The sequence below is a fragment of the Eulemur rufifrons genome, chromosome 12 (assembly GCF_041146395.1).
Source record: "Eulemur rufifrons isolate Redbay chromosome 12, OSU_ERuf_1, whole genome shotgun sequence".
Classification (NCBI taxonomy): domain Eukaryota; kingdom Metazoa; phylum Chordata; class Mammalia; order Primates; family Lemuridae; genus Eulemur; species Eulemur rufifrons.
Window position 1 is genome coordinate 22,042,755 of NC_090994.1, and position 25,574 is coordinate 22,068,328.

Genomic DNA, 25,574 nt, shown 5'->3' on the forward strand with positions numbered 1-25,574 from the left:
GGGTATAAATCCAAACACCAGATGCTTGTAATTTGTGATTTGTAGCTCACTACAGTCGTCTACTTCTCTGCATCCAAACAGCTACCCCTTATTTCTTTTTAAGAACCCAAATTTCCGTTGGCAACCTATCTCAGCATCTCACTACACTTTCTGTCCTTCAAAATATCTAACCCTTTATAATATCCAAATCCTTTCATATGTAACTGAATTCCCTCTTGAGTCTTTAACAGACACAAGAACACGACCCTCTATCACTCACATTCTCCCTTCATATCAGGAAGACTATTACAATATTAACTTTCGTGGTATTTAAATGATGGTCTTCCAGTCACCAAGCTGAATAAATATTTGTTTTAATCTGTACTTAGATTATTTCCTCCAAATTTTGGTGCTCTTCGTATCCTAAACTACATGAGACTAGAAAGATGAGCAGAGACTCCTACCTGATGGTCACCTGATTCTACCTCTCAGGTTCATGTCTGTTTTGTGGTCACGGTACTTAACTGATTCCCATTTAACCAAGACCCACCATCCTTAACAGATGTATAAGTACAAAATCAATTCATTTCCATTTTTCCTAACCAAAGCGCTACACATTCTGCCCTATTAAACGTATACTATCTATGTGTCAGCTTCTGTTTGGTGTTTTAAAAGTGTGTGTCATCACAGTAAATTTGAGGTCAGCAAATTCTGAGTCAAGATAAAAAGCACATTCGCTTGACTCCAAATAAATATGACAGATGGGGCTTATCAAGAAATCAAATGGAAATATTAGCACAGTTAGCCCTTAACGCCTTGAGCTTCTGGACCCATGACAAGAGTCATACTCTGTGGCAGCAACTCTTCTTTGCTAGAAGAGAACACAGAGAGACACAGGTAGACACACACACAATCTCTACAGACCAAGATTTTAGCTTCTGTTTCTAGTTGTTAGTGCCTAAGCTGGAGTCAAACCATTAATAACTAGTTCAAATAACTTTCTTAGCCCAACCAGTTTCTTTCTGTCAAATGTGTGCCTCTCAGTGCATATCTTATTCTCCAATCTCAGCAATCTCAGGCACCCAGGTGATACACCCGGCATCAGACAGGCTTAGGTTACCTGGGTTCCCCCAGCACCGTGGAAAGTCCCAGAAAGTGGTAGATGGAAAGCTTGCAATTCTACCTACTGGTAGAGGAGCAAAGAAGCCTTCCTTTGTAGTTATAAGAAGCCATCAACTAAAGCACTGTTTTCCTGCAAGTTGACAGTGTGACTAAGTGGTGATCAGCTCAGATACCAGAGACTGGAGAAACTGTTTAGGATCACATCGGAGAAGATGAGAAAAATAAAGATGCAGAGATCCAACGCTTCCTGAAAAAGACAACTTACGGAGGTTTTCATCTCTCAGAAAGCAAGTTATGGAACCTTCTGAATCCATACACTGGCCCCATTAATCCAGGAACCCAGAAACATCTTATAAACATCAATTAAGGGTGGCAACATGCTCTATTTACAAATAGGGAAACTTGGGTGTTTAGAGACAGAGCAGCCCAAGGTGAGTCAGGACCACAGCAGGCACCAGACCCGGGACTCTGGAATCTCCGTCTCTGGCAGGGAGATGCAATCTGTCTTTCAAAGGGGTAAAATGTCCACATAAAAACAGATGGCAGAGACAGAAGTGGAAATACACATATATTGGGATGGGGCAAGACAAAGGACAGCCAACAGCGCCCATTTGTAGCTGGAAAGGAAGCTGACCCAAGGCTGACCTAAGGCCCCAAATGTCGTTTAATCAGATGGAAAATTAGCATTGCTTCAGCCCCTCTTTAGCGAAGACACTGCTCACCTTATGGCTTGTAAGTTGATGCCATGAGATGCCTCATCCATCCTCACATCAAGGCTCTCTATTTTTATCTGATTTGAGTTCAGAAATGCCTATTCATCTTTGGCCAGATAAGGTAATCAGATATTCCATTTGCAAGCATGCTTGCTGAAGCAACCCACCCTACAGTAAAGGAACTCACTACAAACCCTCTGGATTTTCCTGTCTTCCTCACAAGAGAAAGTTAAAATATTTAAACTATGGATATTTAAAATACACAAATGGGGCTGGGCACGGTGGCTCACACCTATAATCCCAGTACTTCGGGAGGCTGGGGTGGAAGGAACCCTTGAGGCCAGGAGTTTGAGACCAGCCTGGGCAACACAGTGAGACCCTGTCTCTACAAAAACATTCAAAAATTAGCCAGGCATGGTGGTGGACACCTGCAGTCCCAGCAAGTGGGGAGGCGTTCAAGGTGGCAGCGGGCTATGATCATGCCCCTGCACTCCAGCCTGGGTGAGAGAGCGAGACTCTGTCTCTGAAAAAATAAAAAACAAAACAAAATATACAAAGTGAATCAATCAGTGTGTTTCCTAAACTGTAAGGTTTAGGTGATAACGTGGCTGGCCTGCACACTTAAGGGCTAGCTAATCAAGGCTAGCTTTTGATATATCTGATAAACATAATCAAATGTTCCATTGGGTCAAGCACTGCCCTTTCCAAACACCTGTGAAAGAGAACAAATAAATCAGTAATACCTTGGAGAGAACTAGTTTTTGCCCAGCTTTTTCTGCGTAAGAGAGATACCCTGACACAGAGCCCTAGACTGCACAGCTACAGGGGGGCAGCCATCCACCAGGATTAGGACCAGAGAAGAGCGTGACAAACTGCAAAGAGATACAATGCCCAGTTTTGCTCAGGCAAGGGCAGACCCTGGCTCCCTCCATCACTGGGAAATCCTTACCAACACGGGGCCCGGGGCAAACACCACACTGTTCTAGCACTGTTTCTGGAGGGGCAAATTCTCTTCGCCGACCCCCTAGGCAGGTAGGAGGTGGGCGAGGGGGTAGCAATCTCAGGGCAGCCGGCATCCCCTCACTGTAATGGCCCCGCTGCCTGGGTTTGCCTCTAGGGCTGGGGGCGTCGGCGGGTTTCATGCCTCCCTGCGTCCCGGCCCAATCATTCTCAAACTGTCCTGTTCAGAGAAATACCCGGGAGGCTTCCACCTAAGTTGTGGCAGGTATCAGACACACTCTACCCACCCTGATAGGAGGAGTCCGCCTGCCCACATATAGTTTCAACTCATCAAAAATTCATTTGGTGCTTACTGTGTGGCAGGCGCCGAGCGGCGTCCTGCAGATTCAAAAGCGCCCCAGAGGCCGCCCCTGCTTCCCCAGAACCCGCTGGGGCGGGACAGGGAAGGAAGCGGAAGCCGGGGGGCCACTGCCACTAGCCGGGGCTCCCCCAAAGACCTCTCACCACGGCGCCGAGGCCGCCCTGCCCCTCCCCCGCCCGGCCCCCTCCCCCCGGCCGCACTCACTGCGTCCTCTTGCGGCCCTGGTCGCGGTGCAGCTCCCGCAGGTCCACCTCGGCGCGGCCCAGGAACTTGTCGAGGCCGAGCAGCGCGCGGTGCAGCACGGTGAGCTGCAGGGTGGCGGCGCCGGCCGGCACGGGCCCGGAGGCCAGCAGCGGCGGCAGCTCGAAGGTGGCCTCCTCCCGCCACACCGGCGCGCCCAGGCTGCGCTCCGACACGGAGGTGGCGTACTTCTCCTTGCCCACCTGGATCACCGCGTACGCGTCGCTCGTGCCCCCGGGGCCCTTGGCCCGCAGGCCCCGCGCCTGCAGCACCGTCACCTGCACGTGGGTTGGGGACCACACGGCCCCCGGGCCCCGGCCAGCCGAGGCCGTTAGGGACATGGTGGCGAAGCCGCGTACGCAAGCAGAAGATCGCCGCACCCCGCGGCCTCTGTGGCCTGCCCCGCCGTCCGGGCCCTTTAAGGCTTCCGGCCACGCCCCCTCCAGGTCCCGCCCCGGGCACGCCCCGCCCCACCTGTCGCTGCGACCCGCCCCGGCTGCGCGGCCGCGCAGGGCACCCGGGCGCCGAGGGCGGGGCCGCGCGGCGAGGGTCACGTGGACGGGGCGGGGGCGTCGGGGATCCTGCTCCGCGCGGGGGCAGGCGAGGGACGGGGTCCGCAGCCGCAAGAGGTCACGGGCGGACACGGAGCTGTCCGCGGCCGGGATCTGGAGTCAGACCTCACCGCCGGTGTCACTGCACCGGTGAGCGGGTGGCCCTGCGCGGGCCGCTTAGCCCGCGTCGATTTCTTCACCTGTAGAGTGAGGTGACAGCTCATAGAATTGCTGTAAAGAATGACAATGACAGTGCGTCCCAGTGCTTTGCACGGCTCCTGGCACAGGTGACTGTCAGGAAATGGCCACTGTGAGGGTGGCCCTGAAGGCGCCCCCAGCCCAGCCCCCACTGCGGCCGGGGGCGCCGTCGGGCGAAAGTGGGGGCGGGGAGCGGGGATCTGTGAGCGCCCGAAAAGGGGAAGGCGCCGTGGGGGGGGGGGTGCCCTGCTTTGCCCTGCCCTCGCCAAATAAGGCGAGGCTGGGTTAGGAAAAGGGGAGAAAGGGGAACTGGAGACGGGTTACCCAAACAAACGTCAGGGCCGGGGGCGCCCCCGCCCCCTCACTCCTCGCTTCCCCCTGTCCGGCCCTTCGTTCTCGCCCTGGGTTCCCGCTCAGTCCCCTGCTGTCCCAAGTGTCCGTTAGTCTGGCCACTTCCCTGCGTGTCTCAGCTCCTGCTTCATAGGCTCGACCGCTCGATCGCGGGCGTCAGATTGGATTTGAAGGTTTCAAAGTTTTACAGTGAAGGACAGGCCCAACACAGAGAAGGGACTTGTTCAGGGTCCCACCGCGGCACTGGGACTCAGATACCCGGGTCCTGACTCCCCGCCTGGTGTTTGCTGCACCTCTTGCTTCTCCACATTCGCACAACCCCAGTCTGGATTGCTGCGGCTCTCCCGCCTGGTCCCGGGCTCTCCTCCCTCCAAGCCGCACCGCACCACACCTTGTTCCCCTGACCTGCTGGAAATCCTGCCACGCTGCCTCCCCGCCCCTGCGGTAGCTTCAGACTCGACAGGGATTTCAAGACATTCCATTTTGGCTCCACCCAAAGCTTGCTCCTCTATCTACTACACAAACAAACCTGTAGCCCAGAGCTCTCCCTACCTCCAGGCATTGTCCCCTTGGCTGTCCCTGCCATCCCACTGCAAGGCTTCGCTCACATTTCTCCAAGGTTTGACTCCCTGTGACCCCTGGAGGGCAGGGGAGTGGTGACTTATTCACCTTGTCTCCTTCCCAGCCTCTGGCACAACCCTGGTGTACGGTAGTACTCCGACAGTGCTATTGAATCAGAGAGTTTGCAGGTAGCCAATCATGAGTAATACAAAGCGTTGCCTTTTACCATGTAGGAAATTAGAAGACAGACAAATGCAACTGAGGTTTGCAATTGAGGTTTCCAATGAAGATTTATTGAGAACTTGTTTTGTGCCAGGCATGTGCTAGGTGCTACCGAGGGCACAAAGCTGAAATGAGACTCTTTTCCAAGGCATACCACGATCATCTAAAGGAAGTCCCAGTGAATAAAACGCTTTGGGTGTTTTGAGGAGAGAGTGATTTCTCTGAACAGGTAGACTTTTATGAAGGCGGTGGCATTGATCTGGGCTCTGCAGATATACCAGGTTTGATGGGCAGAGGAGGAAACATAGGGAAGAGCATTTCAGGAGGAGAGAACAGGAGACCAGCCTGAGCAAACCTAGGGGGCCAGAGGGTCATGGCATGGTTAGGGATTGCAAAGCTGGAATGTAGGATATTTTAGGAGGGTGGGGGAGGGGTGGAAGTAAGACAGCCAGGGTGGGCTCAGATGGCACAAATCGTGAACACCTGGCTAAGGAGTGTACACCAGTGTTAGACCAGGCGAGCCTGCCTTTAGAGGCTTTTGAGCAGGGACATGATCAGGCCATGCTCAGGTTGCAAGGCAGGTATGAGCAGAAGGAGCCCAGCAGCCAACAGCACAGCAGGTCACTGCCAGATACCTGGGGACTGTCTGGCTCCCACCCCAATCTGCCCACTCCTGCCCCACCCCTGTCCTGTCGAAGTTGGTACTGAATTCAATAAAGCGTAAACTTCCCTCTTGGTTGTCCTACCTGTCCAGTGTGCCACTGCACCTCCCCCCACCCGGAAAAAGTCAGAGGTCTGGGGTCCAAACTGACCCTGGGTGTAAGTTCTTCAGCTCTGGTCTTCCCTCCTCCTTCCCCCACTCAGGTTTTTAGTGCCATTCCCACCATAGAGAGCAAGGAACGAAACCCTGCCCGACAGCCTCCCAGGCTGAGTGTGAAACAAACCATCTCTTCCACTCATGGAAAGGATTAGAGGACAAAGGGGGGTGCGGAGCACCTGTGACCTCATGTGTTTGAGTTTCTGCCAGACACAAATAGACTGTGGCCAAGGCCAAGGGGTAGGTTGGGGGAGGGCAAGGCTGCCTCACTGCCCAGGCGAGATCAAGATCCCGCCTCGTCTGACTCTGGACATTGGCAGGGGTTAACTCAGGAGTGGGGCTCACTCAAGGCAGGAACTGGAAATTTGTCAGGGAAAGATGCAGCCAGGGGCTCCAGCACAGGTGTCCCCCGCATGCCCGGGCTGCTGTTTTTCTCCGCTCCAGCGGGACAGCACATTGTCCCTAAGACTCACAGACTCACCCAGGAAGTCTTCTCCCCATTTGACAGACCCACAGTCCGGGCTGGGGGATGCACCTGCACAAATACAAGAGCAATGACAAGGCGGGCACCCTGGCTACCCACCTGCCCTGGGAGGACTCCACCCCCCACCATCCTCTCCCAAAGGCCAGAAAACCCTCCCAGGCTCACTGAGTTCCGGGAGTGTTCGTAAAAACCTCCCACGGCCAGGGTGCGGTGATCCGGCTGCTCTTTCCTCCCACCCTGCCCCGCCTCTAGCTCGGACTGAAAGAGGAAAAGAGTTTCATTCTGCCCTGAGCACGTGGACAAGGTGCCTGGCAGGTTAGACTGGACAGGTGACAAACCTGTCCTCCTCCGAAAGCAGCAGAGCAGAGCGCCAGGACTCCCAGCCGCAGTCATGCGGGGGGCGGCCGAGCTGCAGTGAGATCGGGTGGGAAACACACAGTTGTGTTTAGCCCAGTGGGAAGAATTTCCCTTAACAAGAGAGTCTGTGGGGTCGCGTGGAGGGAGGAGAGAAAAGGGACTCGAGGGAGAGGCTGCCCTGATAACTGCCAGTGGCTGCCCTCCCCCACTCCCCGCAGGGACACTAACTCAGAGATCGTCTCTGGGGACTCCAGATGGAGTGCTGTCCAAGCAAGGAGCAGAAAGAGGCTGGTGAAGGCGGCTTGTCTTTCTCTCGTGCCTCAGACTCTGGAGTGTGGTGACAAACGTCTACACACAGTGATTCATTCACCCGGCTCTCGGTAAACAGCTGTCTGGCTTCTCCATGTCCAGCTGCCTCAGCCTCCTGCCCGCTTGGTTGACCATGACGCGTCCCAGGTGTGGGCTGGAAGAGCGAGGGCTTCCTGCCTTGTGGGGTCAGAGAGGGGTAGGGAGGGGCAGGTCAGTGACATCGGGCTCCCTCCCTTGCCCCAGTGGCTGTGGCAATGTGGACGTTAAAGCTATGGTCCAGCTAGGCAGAAGGTGATCTCAACAGGCGTGTGGCTACCCATTTCTTCTAGAGCCTTGTCAACAGTATGGCTTTGTGTGACAAAGCTTGCGTCAGAGATAACGCAAAAGTATTATCTTTCCAATTTGTCAGGTCCCCTCAAAGAAGACCCTTGGATCCCACATCTATAGGGACATAGAAAATGGGTAGCCCTCACTTTCCCGCCGTCTACACAAGCCTGATGCCTCTCCCAATTCAGATTGCTCTTGTTCCCTAGCTTATGCCTTATACTTGATTCAGCACTTGTTTTACTCACTCGTACTCATCTCTGAGACGGGAAATGGGTACCTCCCCTTTGTATTACCATTTCTAGCGTCCCCCGCACCCGGATTCCTTGCAAGGAGAAGGCAGTTCAAGTTAAGTGGAAGAGACATAAATGACTTTTAAGCCTTCGTCCATTCGGTCCCTGCTGCTGCCACCTCTAGCACTACCCTGTATATAACCATTTTGTTTGGTTTGGGTTTTTGAGAGGCAGGGTCTCACTGCATTGCCCAGGCTGGAGTGCAGTGGCTATTCACAGGCATGATCACAGATCACTACATCCTCAAACTCTTGAGCTCAAGCAAATCTGCTGCCTCAGCCTCCCAAGAAGCTGAGACTACGGCTGTCCTTTTAAAATATAAGGTTTATTTTTTTCTGATGATGAAATAATATGTGTTCATTGCAGATGCAAGCCCCCTTTCACCTTTCCAGAACCAGTTTTGTGGCATGGGGCGAGGAGTTGGGGGGAAAGGCAGAAGTTTTGAGTGTTTATTCCTCTTGAGTTGTCCCGTTAGAAGCTGCTTCTCAGGGTCTTGTACTTTTCCAGGCCCCTCTCCCGTTATCAGCCCTGAGCCTCCCACCCTCTCACCTGCTGGGACCCCTGGACACAGTCCCCTTTGCAGCAGAGCTGGCCAAGAGGTAGGTATGAGCAGCCAGCCCAGCCTCCCCTTGACTCCTCTTCTGATGCCGTGGGCATAGTGACTTGTGATTTTTTTTTTTTTTTGGTAGAGATAGGGTCTCGCTATTGCCCAGGCTCGTCTCAAACTCCTGGGCTCAAGCGATCCTCCTCCTTGGCCTCCCAAAGTGCTAGGATTACAGGCATGAGTCACCGCATGCAGCCAACTTTGGACCCTGCGGAATCACAGTGTAGGCCTGGAAGCTTAAAGCTGAGTCTCATGTACGAGACTTTACGAAGACTGAAAGGGACATGAGAATGAGGCACGTCACCCAGGGGTTCCCCTCTCAAGTGCCCTCCTCCGCCGGCTCCTGTAGTTCCTCCTGCGAATCTCTCCCCGCTTTGGGAAATCCCACCCCTTATCCATCCTAGGGTGTGTAACCCTTCTCCCAGGTCCGAATCATTCACCCTGGAGTGACACTCTCGCCACCATCCCCAACCACCCACACTGCAGTGGGGGCGTATCTTCAGCAAGGAAGGTCAGTGACACTACAGTCTTACAGAACAGCTGGGGGGACAAATTATAAAACAGCCTATTCCGTGGTATGATTGGGTCCTCCAGTTCAGGTTTTCTTCAAGACCCGTTGGACTGCAAATATGTACATATCCCCAAACAAACACTCCTGAGAGATACTACCACCTAAACCCATAATGAGAAAGAAAATGTTGTCACTGTCATTCATAATTTTAATAAACATATATACAGAAATCTAATGTATATGAAAAATAGAAGAAAAATGCTTATATAACAAAAACAGATTCTTTTAAATTTTATTTCAGAGTATTATGGGTGTACAGATGTTTTGGTTACATTAATTGCTTTTGCACCGTTTGAGTCAAAGTTGTGTGCCCGCAAAACGAGATTTTTAAAACAAACTTCTATATTAAAATGTGGCATAGCTATAATAAAGGAAAAAATGAAAATTGTATTATAAACATCCTATGCAGAAAAGTGTACAAAAAATGTTGTTTGATGAATTTTTACCACCCAGATCAAGAAATAGAATAGTATCAGCAGCCGTGGAAATATGCCTTTGAGTCCTTCCCAGCCACTAGGTCGCCTTCGTCTCCAAAGGTTATCACCCTCCTACCTCTCCCTCCACAGATGGGTTTCTATACTTTTGAACACTGTGTAAGTGAATCAGACATTAGGTATTTATTTTGAGTCTGGCTTCTTGAACTCAGTGTTACTAAATACGTTTACAAGATTCATCAGTGCTTTTCCTGTAGCAGTAATTTGTTCATCTTTATTGGTTTATAGTATTCCATGATATGGATATACCAAAATTCAGTTTTCATTCTAAAGTTGATAGATAGGCCAGGTGTGGTTGCTCATGCCTGTAATCCCAGCACTCTGGGAGGCTGAAGGTGGAGGATTGCTTGAGCCCAGGAGTTCAAGACCAGCCTGAGCAAGAGTGAGACCCAGTCTCTACTAAAAATAGAAAAATTAGCCAGGCGTCATGGCACATGCTTGCAGTCCCAGCTACTCAGGAGGCTGAGGTGAGCTACAATGATACTACTGGACTCTAGCAGCGAGACAGTAAATTTCTGTTGTTTTAAGCTACCAAGGTTGTGTTAATTTGTTACAGCAGCCACAGGAAATGAATACAGGGCTATGGGGAATAAAGTTGCTACACGATCTCCAGTGTCTTTTGGAGCATATACAGAAATGCACACCCGCACCCAGGAATGGAATTGCTGGGTCATGGGGTGGGTATCTGTTCAGCTCTAAGGGATATTGCCAAACCATTTTCTAAAGAGGTTATACCAATTTATACTCCCACCAATGTTTGAGAGATCCAGTTTCTCCACATCTTTGTCAATCTTGGTGCTATGGTTTGGATACTTGACCCCTCCGAACCACATGTTGAAATTTTGATTCTCAATGTTGGAGGTGGGGCCTAGTGGGAAGCATTTGGGTCATGGGTGAGGATCCTTCATGAAGGTGCCGTCTTGCAGTGACGAGTGAGTTCTTGCTCTATTAGTTCCTGCAAGAGCTGGTTGTTAAAAGAGCCTGGCACCTCCCCTCCCCTTCCTCTCTTGCTTCCTCTCTTGCCATGTGATCTCTGCACACACCGGCTTCCCCTTCACCTTCTGCCATGAGTGGAAGCACCTTGAGTCCCTCCCAGAAGCAGATGTTGGTGCCGTGCTTCTTGTACGGCCTGCAGAACTGCCAGCCAAATAAACTTCTCTTCTTTGTAAATTACCCAGCCTCAGATATTCTTTTTATAGGAACACAAATGGACTAAGACACTTGGTATTGTCAGTCTTTTATATTTTGTCCTTCTGGTGGCCATGCAGTGGTTTTAATGTGTATTTGTCTGGTGATTAACGAGGTTGTATATTTCTTCTTAAGTTTTTTTGCTGTTTGGATGTGGTCTTGTGTGATGTGCCTATTCATGTCTTTTGTCAGTTTTCTTTTCTTCTGTCTTGTTGATTTGTAGGATACATAAACCTTTGTCAAAAACAAAATGTTTTGTGGCTTGCCTTTTCATCTTGTCACAGTGTTTATTGATGAAAAGATGTTCTTAATTTTGATGAAATCTGAGTTATTAATCTTTCCTTTTATGGTTAGTGCTTTTGTGTCCCATCTAAGAAATATTTGCTGTCCAAAAATCGTGAATGTATCCCCCTTTATAATAATCTTCTAGAAGCTTTATTGCTTTTCCTTTTTAGATTAGCAGTCCACCTGGAATTAAATTTTTTTTTTTTGAGACAGAGTCTCACTCTGTTGCCCAGACTAGAGTGCCGTGGCGTCAGCCTAGCTCACAGCAACCTCAAACTTCTGGGCTAAAGCAATCCTTCTGCCTCATCCCTCCCAAGTAGCTGGGACTACAGGCATGCGCCACCATGCCCGGCTAATTTTTTCTATGTATTTTTAGTTGTCCAGCTAATTTCCTTCTATTTTTAGTAGAGACGGGGTCTTGCTCTTGCTCAGGCTGGTCTCAAACTCCTGAGCTCCAGCAGTCCTCCTGCCTTGGCCTCCCAGACTGCTAGGATTACAGGCGTGAGCCACCGCACCCAGCCTGGAATTAATTTTTGTGTATTGCTAAAAGTTAATTTTTTAAAAAAGATAAACTCATGACTCCCATATAAGAATGAACACATGTTAAAATTTTACTTAACTTATTAAGAAAAACTAGTAAGGTGTTACAACTTGTTCAAAGGTGAATCCAAAGAACAAAGAACAGACACATTTGTAGATTAGAAATATTGAAATTAATATGCAAATGAAGGCAAAGCTGGTTTTTCCACAAGGTGGGGGGTGTCCCAGCACTAGACAATTTGTTCTCATGAATTTTGCATTGCTATTAATTATCTACAAGTCACAGAGTTGTAAAATAGCTACCATAGAATCAAATAACCCAGAGGATGTACTAGAGATAGTGCAGTTTTGCACTGAAGACAAAAATTTCTCTACCATGTAGTATCTGATGGGGTCAAGATTCATTTTTTTTTGCCCATATGGATATTAAAGGAAACCAAAATATTTCACCCCAAAATATACTTTGGCATAGTTTGAGATGGCTGCTCAGAGGACCTGCAGACAGAAGTCATCCTCCAAAGCCTTCTATCGTAGGGAAGATTTGCATCTGCAGAGAATCTGCATGATACAGCCAGGTTTTCTCTGAGGCCCTCCCTTGTCTGGATCTAGGAAAAGACTAACCGAGAGTCTGACACCTTTAAAGGTCTAAAAGAAACATGTGTCATCTATTCTCTCTGAAGGCTGCTACCTGTGAGGTTTCATCTGTGTAGCAAGACCACCTTTGCAGGCCAGGCCTCCTCTGCTCCCTGTCCCATAGCATGTTTTGCCACAATCCAAGCCCCTAATCTTTCTGTAACCTCAAGATGGTATAAAAGCATCAACCATCTTCCCTTTCTTTGAGATCTTATATTTTGATAAGATTCCTGTGCACATTCATTAACAAATTGTGTACGTGGTGTCTCCCATCGATCTATCTGCCTTTTGTGAGTTGAGTTTTCATCGAACCTTCAGAGGGTGAAGGGGAAGTCTTCCCTTGGCCCCTGCAATAGCCCATGGACCCAGTGCCATTTATGGAAAGACCCAGCCTTCCCGCATCAGCTCTTCAATGTCACATTTCTGAACTGTATTCTGTTCCCTGGTATATTTGTCTATTATTAAACTAATGTCATGCTGTCTTAATTATCATGGTTTCATAACACATCTCGATATCTAGTAATGTAAAGTGTTTGGGTTTGTCCTTCCTCTGTCAAGATTTTTCACCTATTCTTGGACCTTTCCATTTTCATATTCATTTTAGAATGAACTTGTCAATTTCTGGGGGAAAAAATGCCTGCTCAAATTTTTATTGAGGTGGCATTGAATTTATAGAACTATTGGGGGAGAGATGATTTTTTTTTTTTTTTTTTTTTGAGACAGAGTCTCACTCTGTTGCCCAGGCTAGAGTGAGTGCCGTGGCGTCAGCCTAGCTCACAGCAACCTCAAACTCCTGGGCTCAAGCAATCCTTCTGCGTCAGCCTCCCAAGTAGCTGGGACTATAGGCATGCGCCACCATGCCCAGCTAATTTTTTTCTCTGTATGTTTTTAGCTGTCCAAATCATTTCTTTCTATTTTTAGTAGAGACGGGATCTCGCTCTTGCTCAGGCTGGTCTCGAACTCCTGACCTCCAGCGATCCTCCCACCTTGGCCTCCCAGAATGCTAGGATTACAGGCGTGAGCCATCGCGCCCGGCCTGATATCTTTACAATACTGAATCTTCCAAATAACGAACAAGGTATGCCCTTTTATCTGTTTCATTTCTCTCAATGTTTGCCGTTTTCTACATAGAGGTCATGTATGCCTTTTGCTAGATTTATTCCTAGATATCTGATCTTTTTGATGCTATCATAAGTGGTGTCATTTTACATTTTCAGTTTCAAGTAACCATTCACAATTTGTAAAACACCCCTGATACTTGGGAGACCCAGTCAGTCACAAAACACAAAGCAGCGCTGGATTCTTCTCCTTCATTCTCTCTCCTCTTCTTCCTCTCTCCAAACACATGCACCAGCCAGTGAGGCCCTTCAGATCTCCCAGGGATAAGGAGGAGGCCTCCTAAGGGGATGGGGGTTGAGAGTTGCCTACGGGCACAGTGCACACTACTCGGGTGATGGGTACACTGAAAGCCCAGGCTCCACCACTATACGATATATACATGTAATGGAATTCAACTTGTACCCCTTAAATCTATTAAAATTTTTTTTTTTTTTTTGAGACAGAGTCTCACTCTGTTGCCCAGGCTAGAGTGAGTGCCGTGGCATCAGCCTAGCTCACAGCAACCTCAAACTCCTGAGCTCAAGCGATCCTCCTGTCTCAGCCTCCCGAGTAGCTGGGACTACAGGCATGCGCCACCATGCCCGGCTAATTTTTTCTATATATATTTTTAGCTGTCCATATAATTTCTTTCTATTTTTAGTAGAGGTGGGGTCTCGCTCTTGCTCAGGCTGGTCTCGAACTCCTGAGCTCAAACGATCCGCCCACCTCGGCCTCCCAGAGTATTAAAATTTTTTTAAAAGGAAAAAAAAGAGGCCTCCTAGGTCTTTTAATGACCCCTGAGAACACAAAGGGATTACCTTTTGAAAATAGACTCTATTAAATTCTTAACCAAAGGCCTTCATTCACCTCAGGGTTTTTTGTTTTTTGTTTTTTGTTTTTGAGACAGAGCCTCGTTCTGCTGCCTAGGCTAATGTGCAGTGGCGTCATCATGGCTCACAGCAACCTCAAAGTCCTGGGCTCAAGAGATCCTCCTCCCTCAGCCTGCCAAGTAGCTGGGACTGCAGGTGCGCACTACCAGGCCTTGCTGATTTTTCTGTTATTTTTGTAGAAACAGGGTCTCACTATGTTGCTCAGGCTGGTCTCAAACTCCTAACCTCAAGCAATCCTCCCACCTTGGCCTCCCAAAGTGCTAGGATTACCGGTGTGATCCACAGCGCCCAGCCCAGCTCAGTTTTTTTTAATCTCTTAAGTCTATTTATTTATTTGACATACAAGTCACATAACATAAAATTCACCACTGTATAGTGTGCAATTCAGTGATTTTTGGTATGTTTACTATATTGGACAGCCATCACTACTATTTAATTCCCTCATTTGAAAAAAAAAGAAAGAAAACAAATCCATACCTATAAGCAGTCAATCCCAATTTCTTCTCCACCATCCATTGGCAGCCACTGGTCTGTTTCCTGTCTCCATGAATTCGCCTATTCTGTACATTTCGTATCAATGGAATCATACGATATGTGGCCTTCTGTGTTTAGTTTCTTTCACTTAGCACGTGTTCAAGGTACATCCAGGTTGTAGCAGGCAACAGTGTTTCATTTCTTTTTATGACATTGCCTCAGTTTCCATCTAGGAAAGGAATGAGGATTGGTTCATAGGAAATCTGGAAAATAGAAATAGAAAAAAGTTTGTTTTTTTTTTAAATCAATTATTTCATCTTACACGTGAACGGTCTGTTCACATCCTTTGCTAATTTTTTCTATTTTTGGTTGCCTGGCGTTTTTTTTTTTTTTTTTTTTCTATTTTTAGTAGAGACAGGGTCTCACTCTTGCTCAGGCTGGTCTCGAATTCCTGAGCTCAAACGATCCACCCACCTCGGCCTCCCAGAGTGCTAGGATTACAGGCGTGAGCCACTGCGCCTGACCTCTAGATTGAGTTTTCATATTAAAAATACACTCATATAAAAACTTTTCCAGTATTGATCTCCTATGTTAGAACAACAAGTATTTTGTAAGCACTGATTTGCTCTCAGTAAAATTGCAAAAAGTTTTGATTTATCAATTCTGAAATCTATTTTTTAATAGCCATCTTCTATTCTGTAGACAGTTTCTATCTTACATTTCTTCATTGAATCTAATTCATTTCCCTAGTTTCAGATTGGAAATGCAACTTGCCTTCTTTCTGGCCTTGAAAAGGTATACTTTCTTGCTTGGCTGGAGTGATCATTCTCTCCTTCAATCTTTTGCTTGATTCCTGTAACTCTTTTTCTCTCGTTCTAACTCTGCTGTTAAAATGATTTTAGCATCTGCTGATGCTAAAATGATTATTCGAGAGAACTAGAAAACCAATATTCTCCTCCAGAATAACTGGATTATATACTCTTGGCTTTTCTTGGTTTGTCTGTATTGCTACATATAACCAGGAAAGTTCCCATGCTGTTACTAAGAGCTTTGTGTTCTCCTGCTCAAGGTACTAGCTTTCTTATTTATATTTCTCTATAATATAGGATATACTCATAACCCTGCACATACTCTTCCTGTGTCTGGATTAAATTCAAATACCCTTTTCATCAGATTTGGCTCCAGGTTATCTAAATGGGCTTCCCATAGGGAGAAGCAGTCACAGTACAGGTTTTTCTGTCCCTTTTGTGATTACTGTCCTAAAACAACAACGACAACAACAAAGATTTTATGTTTTAGGAAGATAATTTCCCACGTTGTCTTTTTTGAGTTTTTTGATTACTTAGGAAAACTGAGCTTCTAAAGGGTTAAGTGTCTTACATCCATATAACTCTTTGTATTGCTTTTGCAGTCTTTTCATTGTCATGCTGATTAAATAAATATGACTTAACAATGAGCTGATATACCATTTTGTTCAAATGTTTTGACTCTTTTAACATCATTGGCAGGTTTCCCTAGATTTAAAATATGAAATTAAGTCTTTTTGACCTAAAATTAACTTTGGGATTTTCTACTTGGGCCTTTGGAGAGCCTCAACTCAGATTTCCAGTCTGGTTCTTGGTCCGTGTGTATCTGCATGTCAGTAGCGCGCTGATTTCACGGTGGAAGCTCCCTAACACTTTCCTGTTTCCCCACTCCTGTTACTCCTCCGTATCAGGGCCTTCCCGGCTGTCCTCGCTTTTATGTTCCTCCAAATGAACAAACCACGCTTGATAATTTATACAACTACAAACTTTCTAATCAACTTTACCTCCACGAGCTCATCAAGACCCCAGGGGACACAGCCAGTCCAAGCCCCCACAGCAGATGTCTCTTGGAGAGAGGAGGTGGCCGCGGGGGCTGGAGTGGAGACCCACCAAAGCATCCAAAGAGATGTCAGTCTTTGGCAAGCTGAAAGTTCAAGTTTACTTTCTGGTTACCCATAAAATAGGGTCTCACTTGAAAATGTGGGTTGGTTATGGAGAAATAAAGAGATTACTTTTTCTTTACATAGTAGCATAGGAGAGGGGGTACGTTTGTGGTGCTGCTGCTCTTTCTGTGGATTTCCGTGTTTCTCCTAACAGCTTGGCCATCGTCCTTGTCATCCAGATGAGAACTCTGAAGGCCTCTGTGCACCTTCTCCATCACACTCCTCCCCAGTCAGTCATCACGGCCTGCGGGTTCCGCGGCCACGAGGTCTTCGTGTTTTCCAGGGTCTTAGATCAGCAGGACTTCGAGGCTCTAACCGTCCTGTTTCCCTGGCAGCTGTAATTTTAAAAAGAAACTCATTCTTTCCAGAGCCAACTCCATGCATACATACACATGTACTCTTCTAACCAATTAATTTTAATCAGTTAACTTTAAGGAGCAGCGTACACCAAACTCCCTGTATGGTCTCATCTGTCTGCTAGGCAGCCTACGTGTGGATGTTGCCCATCGTGTGACTTTAGAGCAAAGCAGCACGCCTTCTCCAGACTGGAGCCAGTGATAATCAACAATTCATTTCCTGTGGGTTGCAGATTGATCTCTCTTTAACGAATATCTGTAAACACATTCAGAGATTAAAAACTGATGTATCTTACCTAGGAACAAAGGTTTTAGAAACTGAAAATACTATCAGATTCTACCTTTAGGTAAATAACGGTAATAACCAACATGTCCACCAAAAGACATGTGGAAGAATGTTCATAGCAGCTTTAGCCATAATAACCTCAAATTGCAAACCAAAATGTCCATCAGCAAGATAATGGATAAATCAATTGGAATTTTTCCCTTTATTGGAATGATACACAGTAATAAGAGGAACAGACGGCTGTTAAATGAGTGAATGTAGTGACTCACAGACATAGCAGGGGCAAAAGCAGCAGACCAGAGGGAGCGTGCATACCACACAGTGTCACTTTTATGAAGGTCAAGACTGGTAAAACCAGCCTACGATGATCAAGTCAGAATTATGGCTATGGGAGTGGGTGTAGTCTGGGAAGTGGCATGAGGGAACATTCTGGGAGGCTGGAGATGTTCTGTGACTTCATCTGGAGGGGCAGTTCATGAGTATGTAGCTATGAATATTCACTGAGTCATACATTTAAGATTTGTGCACCTTCTTCAAGGTATGTTATACTTAAATCATAAAAAATGCAATCTCAGATAACCTACCCTCCTGAATATGCAAAGATAGAGAACTTCTCTGAAATCCCCTTATCCCCAGATATCTGGCCCACTAAGAGCGCTGTTGTTGCATAAAGCCAGTCACAGACCTCAGCATCTTCTATGTAATGGTGCCCCCTGGAGCACAAAGAGATCCACGTTTCCCGTTCCAGTTGAGACGGAATTTCTCAGCCTCTCATTTCCCACCTACTCCCATCACCACGTGAGGGAAATTTGGCTCAATTTATGGATCAGGAATACGACAGAGTGAGATTGGAATTCCCATAAAAAATAGAAATTCTCATGCAAGCACATAGCTGGCTTCACAGGCAGTTGTAGATTCCTTGAGGTTGCAGAGCCATCATCCCACTCACGGTACTATCCTTTGAGCCGTTGGCACTGTGCCTTCCCTGAACAGAGGGAAAATCAGAATGAATGGAGGGATGGATGGGTGAGGGATGCATGGGTGGATGGGTGGATGGAACCTCACATCCTCAGTAAAACGAAGTTTAGTCTTTCCTAAATGCATGTTTTCTTTGTGGCGAGTCCTCCTCAGTGCTTCATCATTAGGACAGGCCTCCCTCATATCCTTCCCTTCAATTCTACTGTGATTTTGATGAAATCAACACTCGCCATATCTCGGGCCAATACTCGTCCAAATCCCTTAAAATCTCTACCCCCAAATTCAGGGAGGCAGATCTGAGGTTTCCTCCCAGCTCCTCGTTTGGCTGTAGATCTTGTGAATAAACCTCTTTCTCTGCTGCAACTTGGTGTCTTGGCGGATTAATGTGCTGTGCAATCCTGGTACAGTTGCACCAGGAGGGCCCTTTCAGCTGCCTCTTTCCCTGGGTCTCCCAGGAAAACTTCTGGCTGGTCTACTCTTTTGCTTCCTCTTAATCACTTACCATCTAAATCCCTATTGTCTGTGACAATGCTTTTAGGTGCAAACCTGTGCAAGCTCTGTTCCAAGTACAGGCAGTCTCCTTAGGAAGAACTACGTAGCTCTCTGTTATGGCCTGCCCCTCCTCCTGGGCAAAACCTGCCCCAAAGCACTAGAGCTGGGAGCAGGGACCATGGCCTGGTCTCCCAGTGTGACACTCCTGCCCTATAAGTGGGCATTAGGTGGGATGGTAGTCCCTGGTCAGCTTGGTTTGACTCTCATAGAATCTCTACTCTATAAGCAAACTGGGATAGGAGCAATGGAAATACAGTGTTCTCAGCCACCACACCTGGAATAGAGCTTCTACCCTATGAGTGATGTTAACTACAATAAAATCCTAAACCCTTTGCTGACTAAAAAGACCCCTCGTGGCCAAGGGGACTCCAGAGACACCCTAAAACGGAGTTTCCAGCCCTGGTGGGATTGGAGGCCAGACATGACTCATTGTACCCTCTCCCTTGCTAAAGACCATCGGGCTTTTCCATAAGGGCTAAACAGAAACCAATCTCGTGGTCCAAATCAGCATTCTTTCCTGACAAGGGCCCACCAACCATGCAGTGGTTTTACTAGTCTGCAGAGCAGGCACAGAGAGGGGTTGTGTGTCCTTGTTTCACCTTTTTGATTTAAAAGTGTGGCCATTTCTGAGCATGGACCCCATAAAAAAGCATAAAACTTGATTGTGCAGGCACAGGTTTCTCTTTCATCAATATTCATGACTCATCCTATCGCTTGTCGAATAAATACATCTGGCCGTTCCACTCAGAATACAATCCTGTTCCCTTTGTCACTGCCTCAAAGCATGTGTTCCTGGCATCTGGCTGGGGCCCAGTTTTCCAGTCTGTTGAAATTGCCACCTGGAAGCTGCAGCCTTTTCTGAGAAAGAAAGCTCTCCTTTCCAAATTATGAACCTCATTGTTTCTCCACTCAGTGCTGGGGGCCTAGTGACGGGAAGGAAGCCGGGTTTGCTCAGCCACTCCTGCCTGGAATAGTGCTCCTGCGACACAGAGCTGGGCTGGCAACAGACGCTGCTGTCCTGCCCCTCACAGGGTGAAAGCGCAGCCCAGACCAGGCGCTGTGGGAAAAGGAGCCCTGTCTGCTCCGCCCAAGCCTCCCAGAGCAGATCTTCTCTCCCACCGAGCTGGGTGAGGAGGACGGAAGCAGATCACGGCTCAAATGCCACAGACTCTCTACTTTGAACAAAAGATTCTTCATTTTGTGTGTGAACTTAAGAAAATTTCTGGGGGCAATAACTGATTTGTTGTTGTTTTTAAAAATTTCACCCAATAAATTATAGTTTCATGGGAAAGAGAAGGGTGCAGGAAGGCCTTGAAGGAGAGAAAGAGCTTTAGTTGAATGAGATGAAGGAAAGGGAGCATTTCAGGCGGGGGGACTAAGCCAACCACAGCAGTGAGGAAGTGGGGACCTCGGAGATGCCACCTGGACTGATTCGGCTACTGCACTGGGAAGTGGAGGCGCCACTGCATGGACGGCCCAGAGGCAGGTTTTGGAGGACCCTCAGCGTCAGCCTAACAGAGCTGGTCTTTGGATAACAGGGAACCTTGGTTGAGTGAGGGAAAAACATGGTGGAAACTATTTTAAGAACAAAAACCTCCACCTTGGCTGTATTTGCTTAGATATATCAATTTTTTGTTTTAAAATAATTTATAAGTATTTATTTTCTCTAGAATATTTTGAAGAATTCAGCAGAATTAAATTCCAGTTAGTTGATTCACTTCAGACCTCCCATGTTTTTTTTTTTTTTTTTTTGCTTTCATAAATGTTTTTAATTGACACTTGTACATATTGATGGAGTGCAGGGTGACATTTTGACACATGTATACAATGTCTAATGAGCAAATCAGCGTAATTAGCATATCCATCGCCTCTAATATTTATCATTTCTTTGTGTTAGAACCACTTCTAATTCTTTCAAAAATATACAGGAAATTATTAAACTTGGTCACCCTACAGCGCTAGAGGCCACTGTGCTCCCAGGCAGGGCCCGCCGTTGGTGGGAGCCCCGCCCCCGCCGGCGTTGCCTAGCAACCCGCATTGTGTCGTCACATCCTGAGCGACTCAGTCTCACGGAGACCGCGGTTGGAGGACAGTTGGCGGGATCCTCCGATGGCCACGGGTGCCTTTCTGGGAGCGACCAGGTCGTTCTCCAACCCCGCCGCGACGTCGTCCTGGCTCGGGGACCTCGGCCTGGGCCGGTCTCTGGGTCCAGCGAGGGGCAGCCTGGCGTCCCTCCCGGCCACGTTTCAAACTCCGTCAGGGATGTGCTGAGGGCGGCAGGGAGGACGTGGGAGCGGAATGACCCCCCTCCGGGAGAAAGGACCCTGGCGCCCGCGTGCTGTCTGGGGATGGGAGATGGAAGACTCGAGAGACTCCGCCCTGATCTGGAAGAGACGCAGCGAGCATCACAGCGTCACATAAAGCAGCCATCTACGAGTTACCGACGTCAGCCAGGACAGAAAGAGGGAGGAATCAGCCGCCTTGGAGCGAGACAGGTGGCCCTGCAGGGTCCGCTGCGAAACCGCAGTCAGCCGCCCCCTCTGCGCGGCCGGGGCTGCAGCAGCAACCACGGCGCCAGCTGCCCTGGGCTGTGGGCCCAGTCATCGTACTTCAGCTCTCCGCGACGATGGATAGGAATTAGCACAAGTTCAACACGGCACAGGGCAGCTTTGTGACACCAAGGATCTTCTTTTAGGAAATCTGGATATTTCCCCCCAGCTCTCTCCTGGATCATTGCTTCCTCCCCAGCCAGCAGAGTGTCTTGGAGCAAGTAAGTCTGAGGTCTCGATTGATTGAGTTTTCTCAGTTTCTTCAGCAAGAGATAGAAGAGCTCAGGGAATCACTGTAAGGAAAAGATGCAACAACTAGAACTCTTCAGGAAAATAATGTCAGATCGTCCAACTCAATTGCCACCACCGCAGAGCTGGAACGGAAAAATATGAGCAAACCGATGCAGACATTAAGCAGCTAAAGGACAAAGAAGATATTTTACAAAGATTACTTAAGGAAAAAGACCTCTTAATCAAAGCTCAATGTGATCAGTCACTTTCTTCAAATGAAAATTTCACTAAACAATTAAAACGAACTTTGAACTTGATTTCCGGAATTCTTACAATTTCAAAAAATACTGGGAAAAAAAAAGAACTTTGAGGCAGGAAGTAACAAACCTCAAGGAGAGAATATTAATTTTAGGAAGGGACATTAGTAAACTAGAAGTGGACAATGCAATGGACAATTGAGGCCATCAAGCCAGGGTGCAGGTACAGTCACTGCAAGAATAACTGAGTGTAGTCTCCAAGCAAAGGGATGAATTTGCACTGCAGTTTTCTGTCTCTCAAGAGCAAGCGAAGCAGCATGCTCTGTCACCAGCCAACCTGCAGATGGTACTAGAGCACTTCCAAAAAGAGGAAAAAGCTATGCATTCGGGTGAGCTAGAAAAGCTAAAACAACTCACAGCAGAATGGGAGAAAAAGGCAGAAAATCTGGAGGGAAAAGTGACATCATTTCATTGGATGTTTGAACGAAGCAAATGCTGCACTGGATTCAGCATCACAACTTACAGGACAGTTAAAGCTAAAGGAAGAACAAACTGAAGAACTTAAAAAACAAAATGAGCTCCAAGAGGAAGTAAATGCTCGATGATCTACAATAGAAGTGAATGAAATTTTAAACAGCACAGACAGCAAAGTGGACAAAGTTCTAACGAGAAACCTCTTCATGGGACATTTCCTCACACCAAAAATCTGTCATGAAGTGCTACGACTGATGGGAACATCCTGGGTGTCAGGGGGGAGGAAATGGAGCAGTTGTTTGAGGAAGATCGAGGTGGTGTTACCAGGTAGATGACCGGGTGGCTTGGAGGAGGATCAAAGTGTCCCCAATACACCTTTGAGGCTAAATCAGCAATCTGTGCTTAATAGTTCTTTCTCAGAACTTTTTGCTAGATTTCTGGAAACAGAATCTCATCCAACTGTTCCACCACTGAAGCTTTCTGTCCACGATATGAAACCTCTAGATTCACCAGGAAGGAGAAAACTGGATACAAACATGCCAGGGAGTTTTAAAGATACAACTGAATCCAGGTGTGGGAGGAGAGCAGATGTACATCCATTCTTGGCTCCCTGCTCCACAGCTGTGTCCCTTAGTAACCTGCCTGGACTGGGACCTGGTGGCCTGGGCATCTTCCTTTGAAACCCATCCCAGATGTTTGGCCCATGTTTTCCAAACCCCCATCTCTCACCAGATTCAAAAATCTAGTCAAAATATGTTAAAGAATTGAATTTAAGACTGAAAACACTAAAACTACTAGAAAAAAAACATTGGAAAAATGCTCCCAGACCATGGTTTGGGCAAAGACATTTTTCGGTTAAGACCTTGAAACCACAGACAGCCAAAGCAAAAATAGACAAATGGGATTACATCAAACTAAGAAGCTTCTGCACAGCAAAGGAAACAAACAATAAGAAGAGACAACCCGCAGAATGGGAAAACATATTTCCAAACTATACATCTGACAAGGGACTGATAACCAGAATATATAAGGAGCTCCAACAACTCAGTACAAAATAATAATTCAATTAAAAATGGGCAAAAGATCTGAATAGACATTTCTCAAAGGAAGACATACAAATGGCCAACAGGATATGAGAAAAAAATGCTCAACATTACTAATCATGAGAGAAATGCAAATCAAAACCACAACGAGATAACTTCTGAGCAGCAGGTGAGGACCTGGTGGGTGGGGTGAACTTTGGGGAAGTGCCCAGGAAGGTGGGGACGTGGAAGGTGTCGCTGCTCTGGGAGGCAGGCCCCAGGGCCTCCTCCAGGGTCTCCAGCCTGGCTGCCCTGATGGTGCCACCTGCAGGTCCCATCTGGGCTCAGGGCTGACTCACATTCACCCTGGTGGGGCAATGGCGGGATGGTTACAGCAATGTGAATGCTAGCTAAATGCAAGGCTGTCACATGAAGTGACAACAGAATATAGAGTTTCTTCACATATTCCTGTAAATACCTGAAAACTGATTTTGTCAATTTGGGATTCAACAGTGGGAATAGAGGAAGGGAGGAGCCCCAGATTCCTGGGATTGAGACTGAGTCACTCAAGAGGGAAATGCCTGGGAGGGAGCCCTGGGCAGTTACATGTGTAGGGTTTGGGCAGGAGGATTTCCTAGACATCTCTGGGCCCCAACAGTGGAGACCCCTCCATGCCTGCACTCTCCCTGATGCAGAGCTACCCTTTTGGGTGGCATGGCCCACCTACCTGTCATCCAATGGCTCCCAGCAACCCCCCACCTCCTGGTCTACAAGGTCCTATGTAATTGTCACCTCTTGGTGGATTGGGCTTAGTGAATGGGTAGAAAAGCGATGAGATGTCACTTCGAATATTGAGTTATGAAGTCTGTGACTTCTGTCTTGCTCCTTCTCCTCTTTGTTCTCTCTCTCTCTCTCCCTTCATCCTTCACTGCAGGGAAGCAAGCTAAGGTATTATTAGTTGCTATATGGAGAGACCCCACCACCAATGAACCAATGGAGGACCTGGCCTACAGACAGAAAAAAACTGAGACCCTCGGTCCAAAGTGAAACCTGCTGATTACTGGTGAGTGAGGTGGGAGGAAGATCCTGCCCAGTCGACCCTGAGTTGAGACCACAGCCCCAGCCTCCCAAGAGGCCTTGAGGCAGAGACCCCCACCTGAGCCATGCCAGGATCCTAAAACACACAAACTTTCAGATAATTATAATGCTTGTTACAAGCTGTAAGTTTGAGTATTGTCACCAGCAATAACTATTATTACACAGTAGAGTCTTCCAGGCCCTGGGCTGTGGCCCTGCCCTCCTCCTTCCCTTCCCTCCTCTCCTCCCGGGCTCCCTCCAGCCACACCGGATGCCTTTCTCACCTCCTCTGTGGCCAAATTCATTTATGCCACCAAGTCTCTGAGGAACAGACCCTCCCTCTTAGTACACTGTCCCCAGACTTGTGAGGGGCTGCCTCCTCTTGTCTTTCTGGTCACAGCACAAATGTCACCCCATTGAGGCTTTTCACATCTGCACACCCAGTGGCCGCAGCTCTCTGTCCCGGCCCCTGCTGTGTTTCACTGGAGCACTTGCTATTCTCTCCCACACGCATTCGCTCTCATGAAGTTGCCCATCTCCCCGTCCAGACCACAAGCTCTTTCAGGACAGGGACCATGTTGGTTACTTTCATCATTGCGCCCAGGCCTAATGTGGCCCCTGACTAGGGTGACAGCTTGGGGCACAGTTGCTGTGTGAGTAAATGAGGTGATCTTGGGTCCCTTCTTGCCTCTGAGCAGCTCACACTGTGGAGAGGATGCTGGTAATGAAGGTGCATGTTGAGTCCCAGGCCAGGGGACACAGCAAGTGAGCCCCCATGTTGCCAGCTCCAGTTGCTCCAGCAGAGCACAATAGGCACTGTCTGCCCCTGGTGTCCCCTCATCGTCACTGCAGCACCAGGATGGGGGGTGGAGTAAACAAAGCACACTTGTGTTCTGGTGTCCTCAAGCTAGTGTCTGTCTCTGAACACTGCAGGGCGAGTGAGTGAGGCCTACAGGCTCCAGGGTGTTGGGGGGGACCTCAGAAACCTCCCCTTCTCCCTGTTTGCCTCCACTGTTCTGGGGTGTCCAGTTCACTCCCAAGGCCTCCTCGCCCCAGCCAGGGCAATGACTCAGGCCCCACTCACAAATGAGGACACTGAGGCTCTGACAGGGACAGTCTTGTGCCTGGACCTTAGAGATGTGGTCCAAAGCTTTGCCACATTCTGCACTACTCTGAGCACTTGGTTCTACAAGCCCACAGGCTG

The 25,574-nt window shown here is 47.9% G+C and overlaps 1 protein-coding gene and 1 pseudogene across 2 annotated transcripts in view; one reads left to right on the top strand and one right to left on the bottom strand.

The window, feature by feature from the left end:
* Positions 1 to 3,745, bottom strand: part of RAB11FIP1 (RAB11 family interacting protein 1) — a 28,525-nt gene extending 24,780 nt beyond the window's left edge. For both annotated transcript variants that reach the window (XM_069484975.1, XM_069484974.1), the window contains exon 1: positions 3,340 to 3,745. In XM_069484975.1, the coding sequence (XP_069341076.1) occupies positions 3,340 to 3,716 (377 nt within the window). In that variant the 5' untranslated portion in view covers positions 3,717 to 3,745. The remainder of the gene's footprint in view (positions 1 to 3,339) is intronic.
* Positions 3,746 to 4,227: 482 nt separating this feature from the next.
* Positions 4,228 to 23,031, top strand: LOC138393665 (thyroid receptor-interacting protein 11-like; annotated as a pseudogene).
* Positions 23,032 to 25,574: the final 2,543 nt, after the last annotated feature.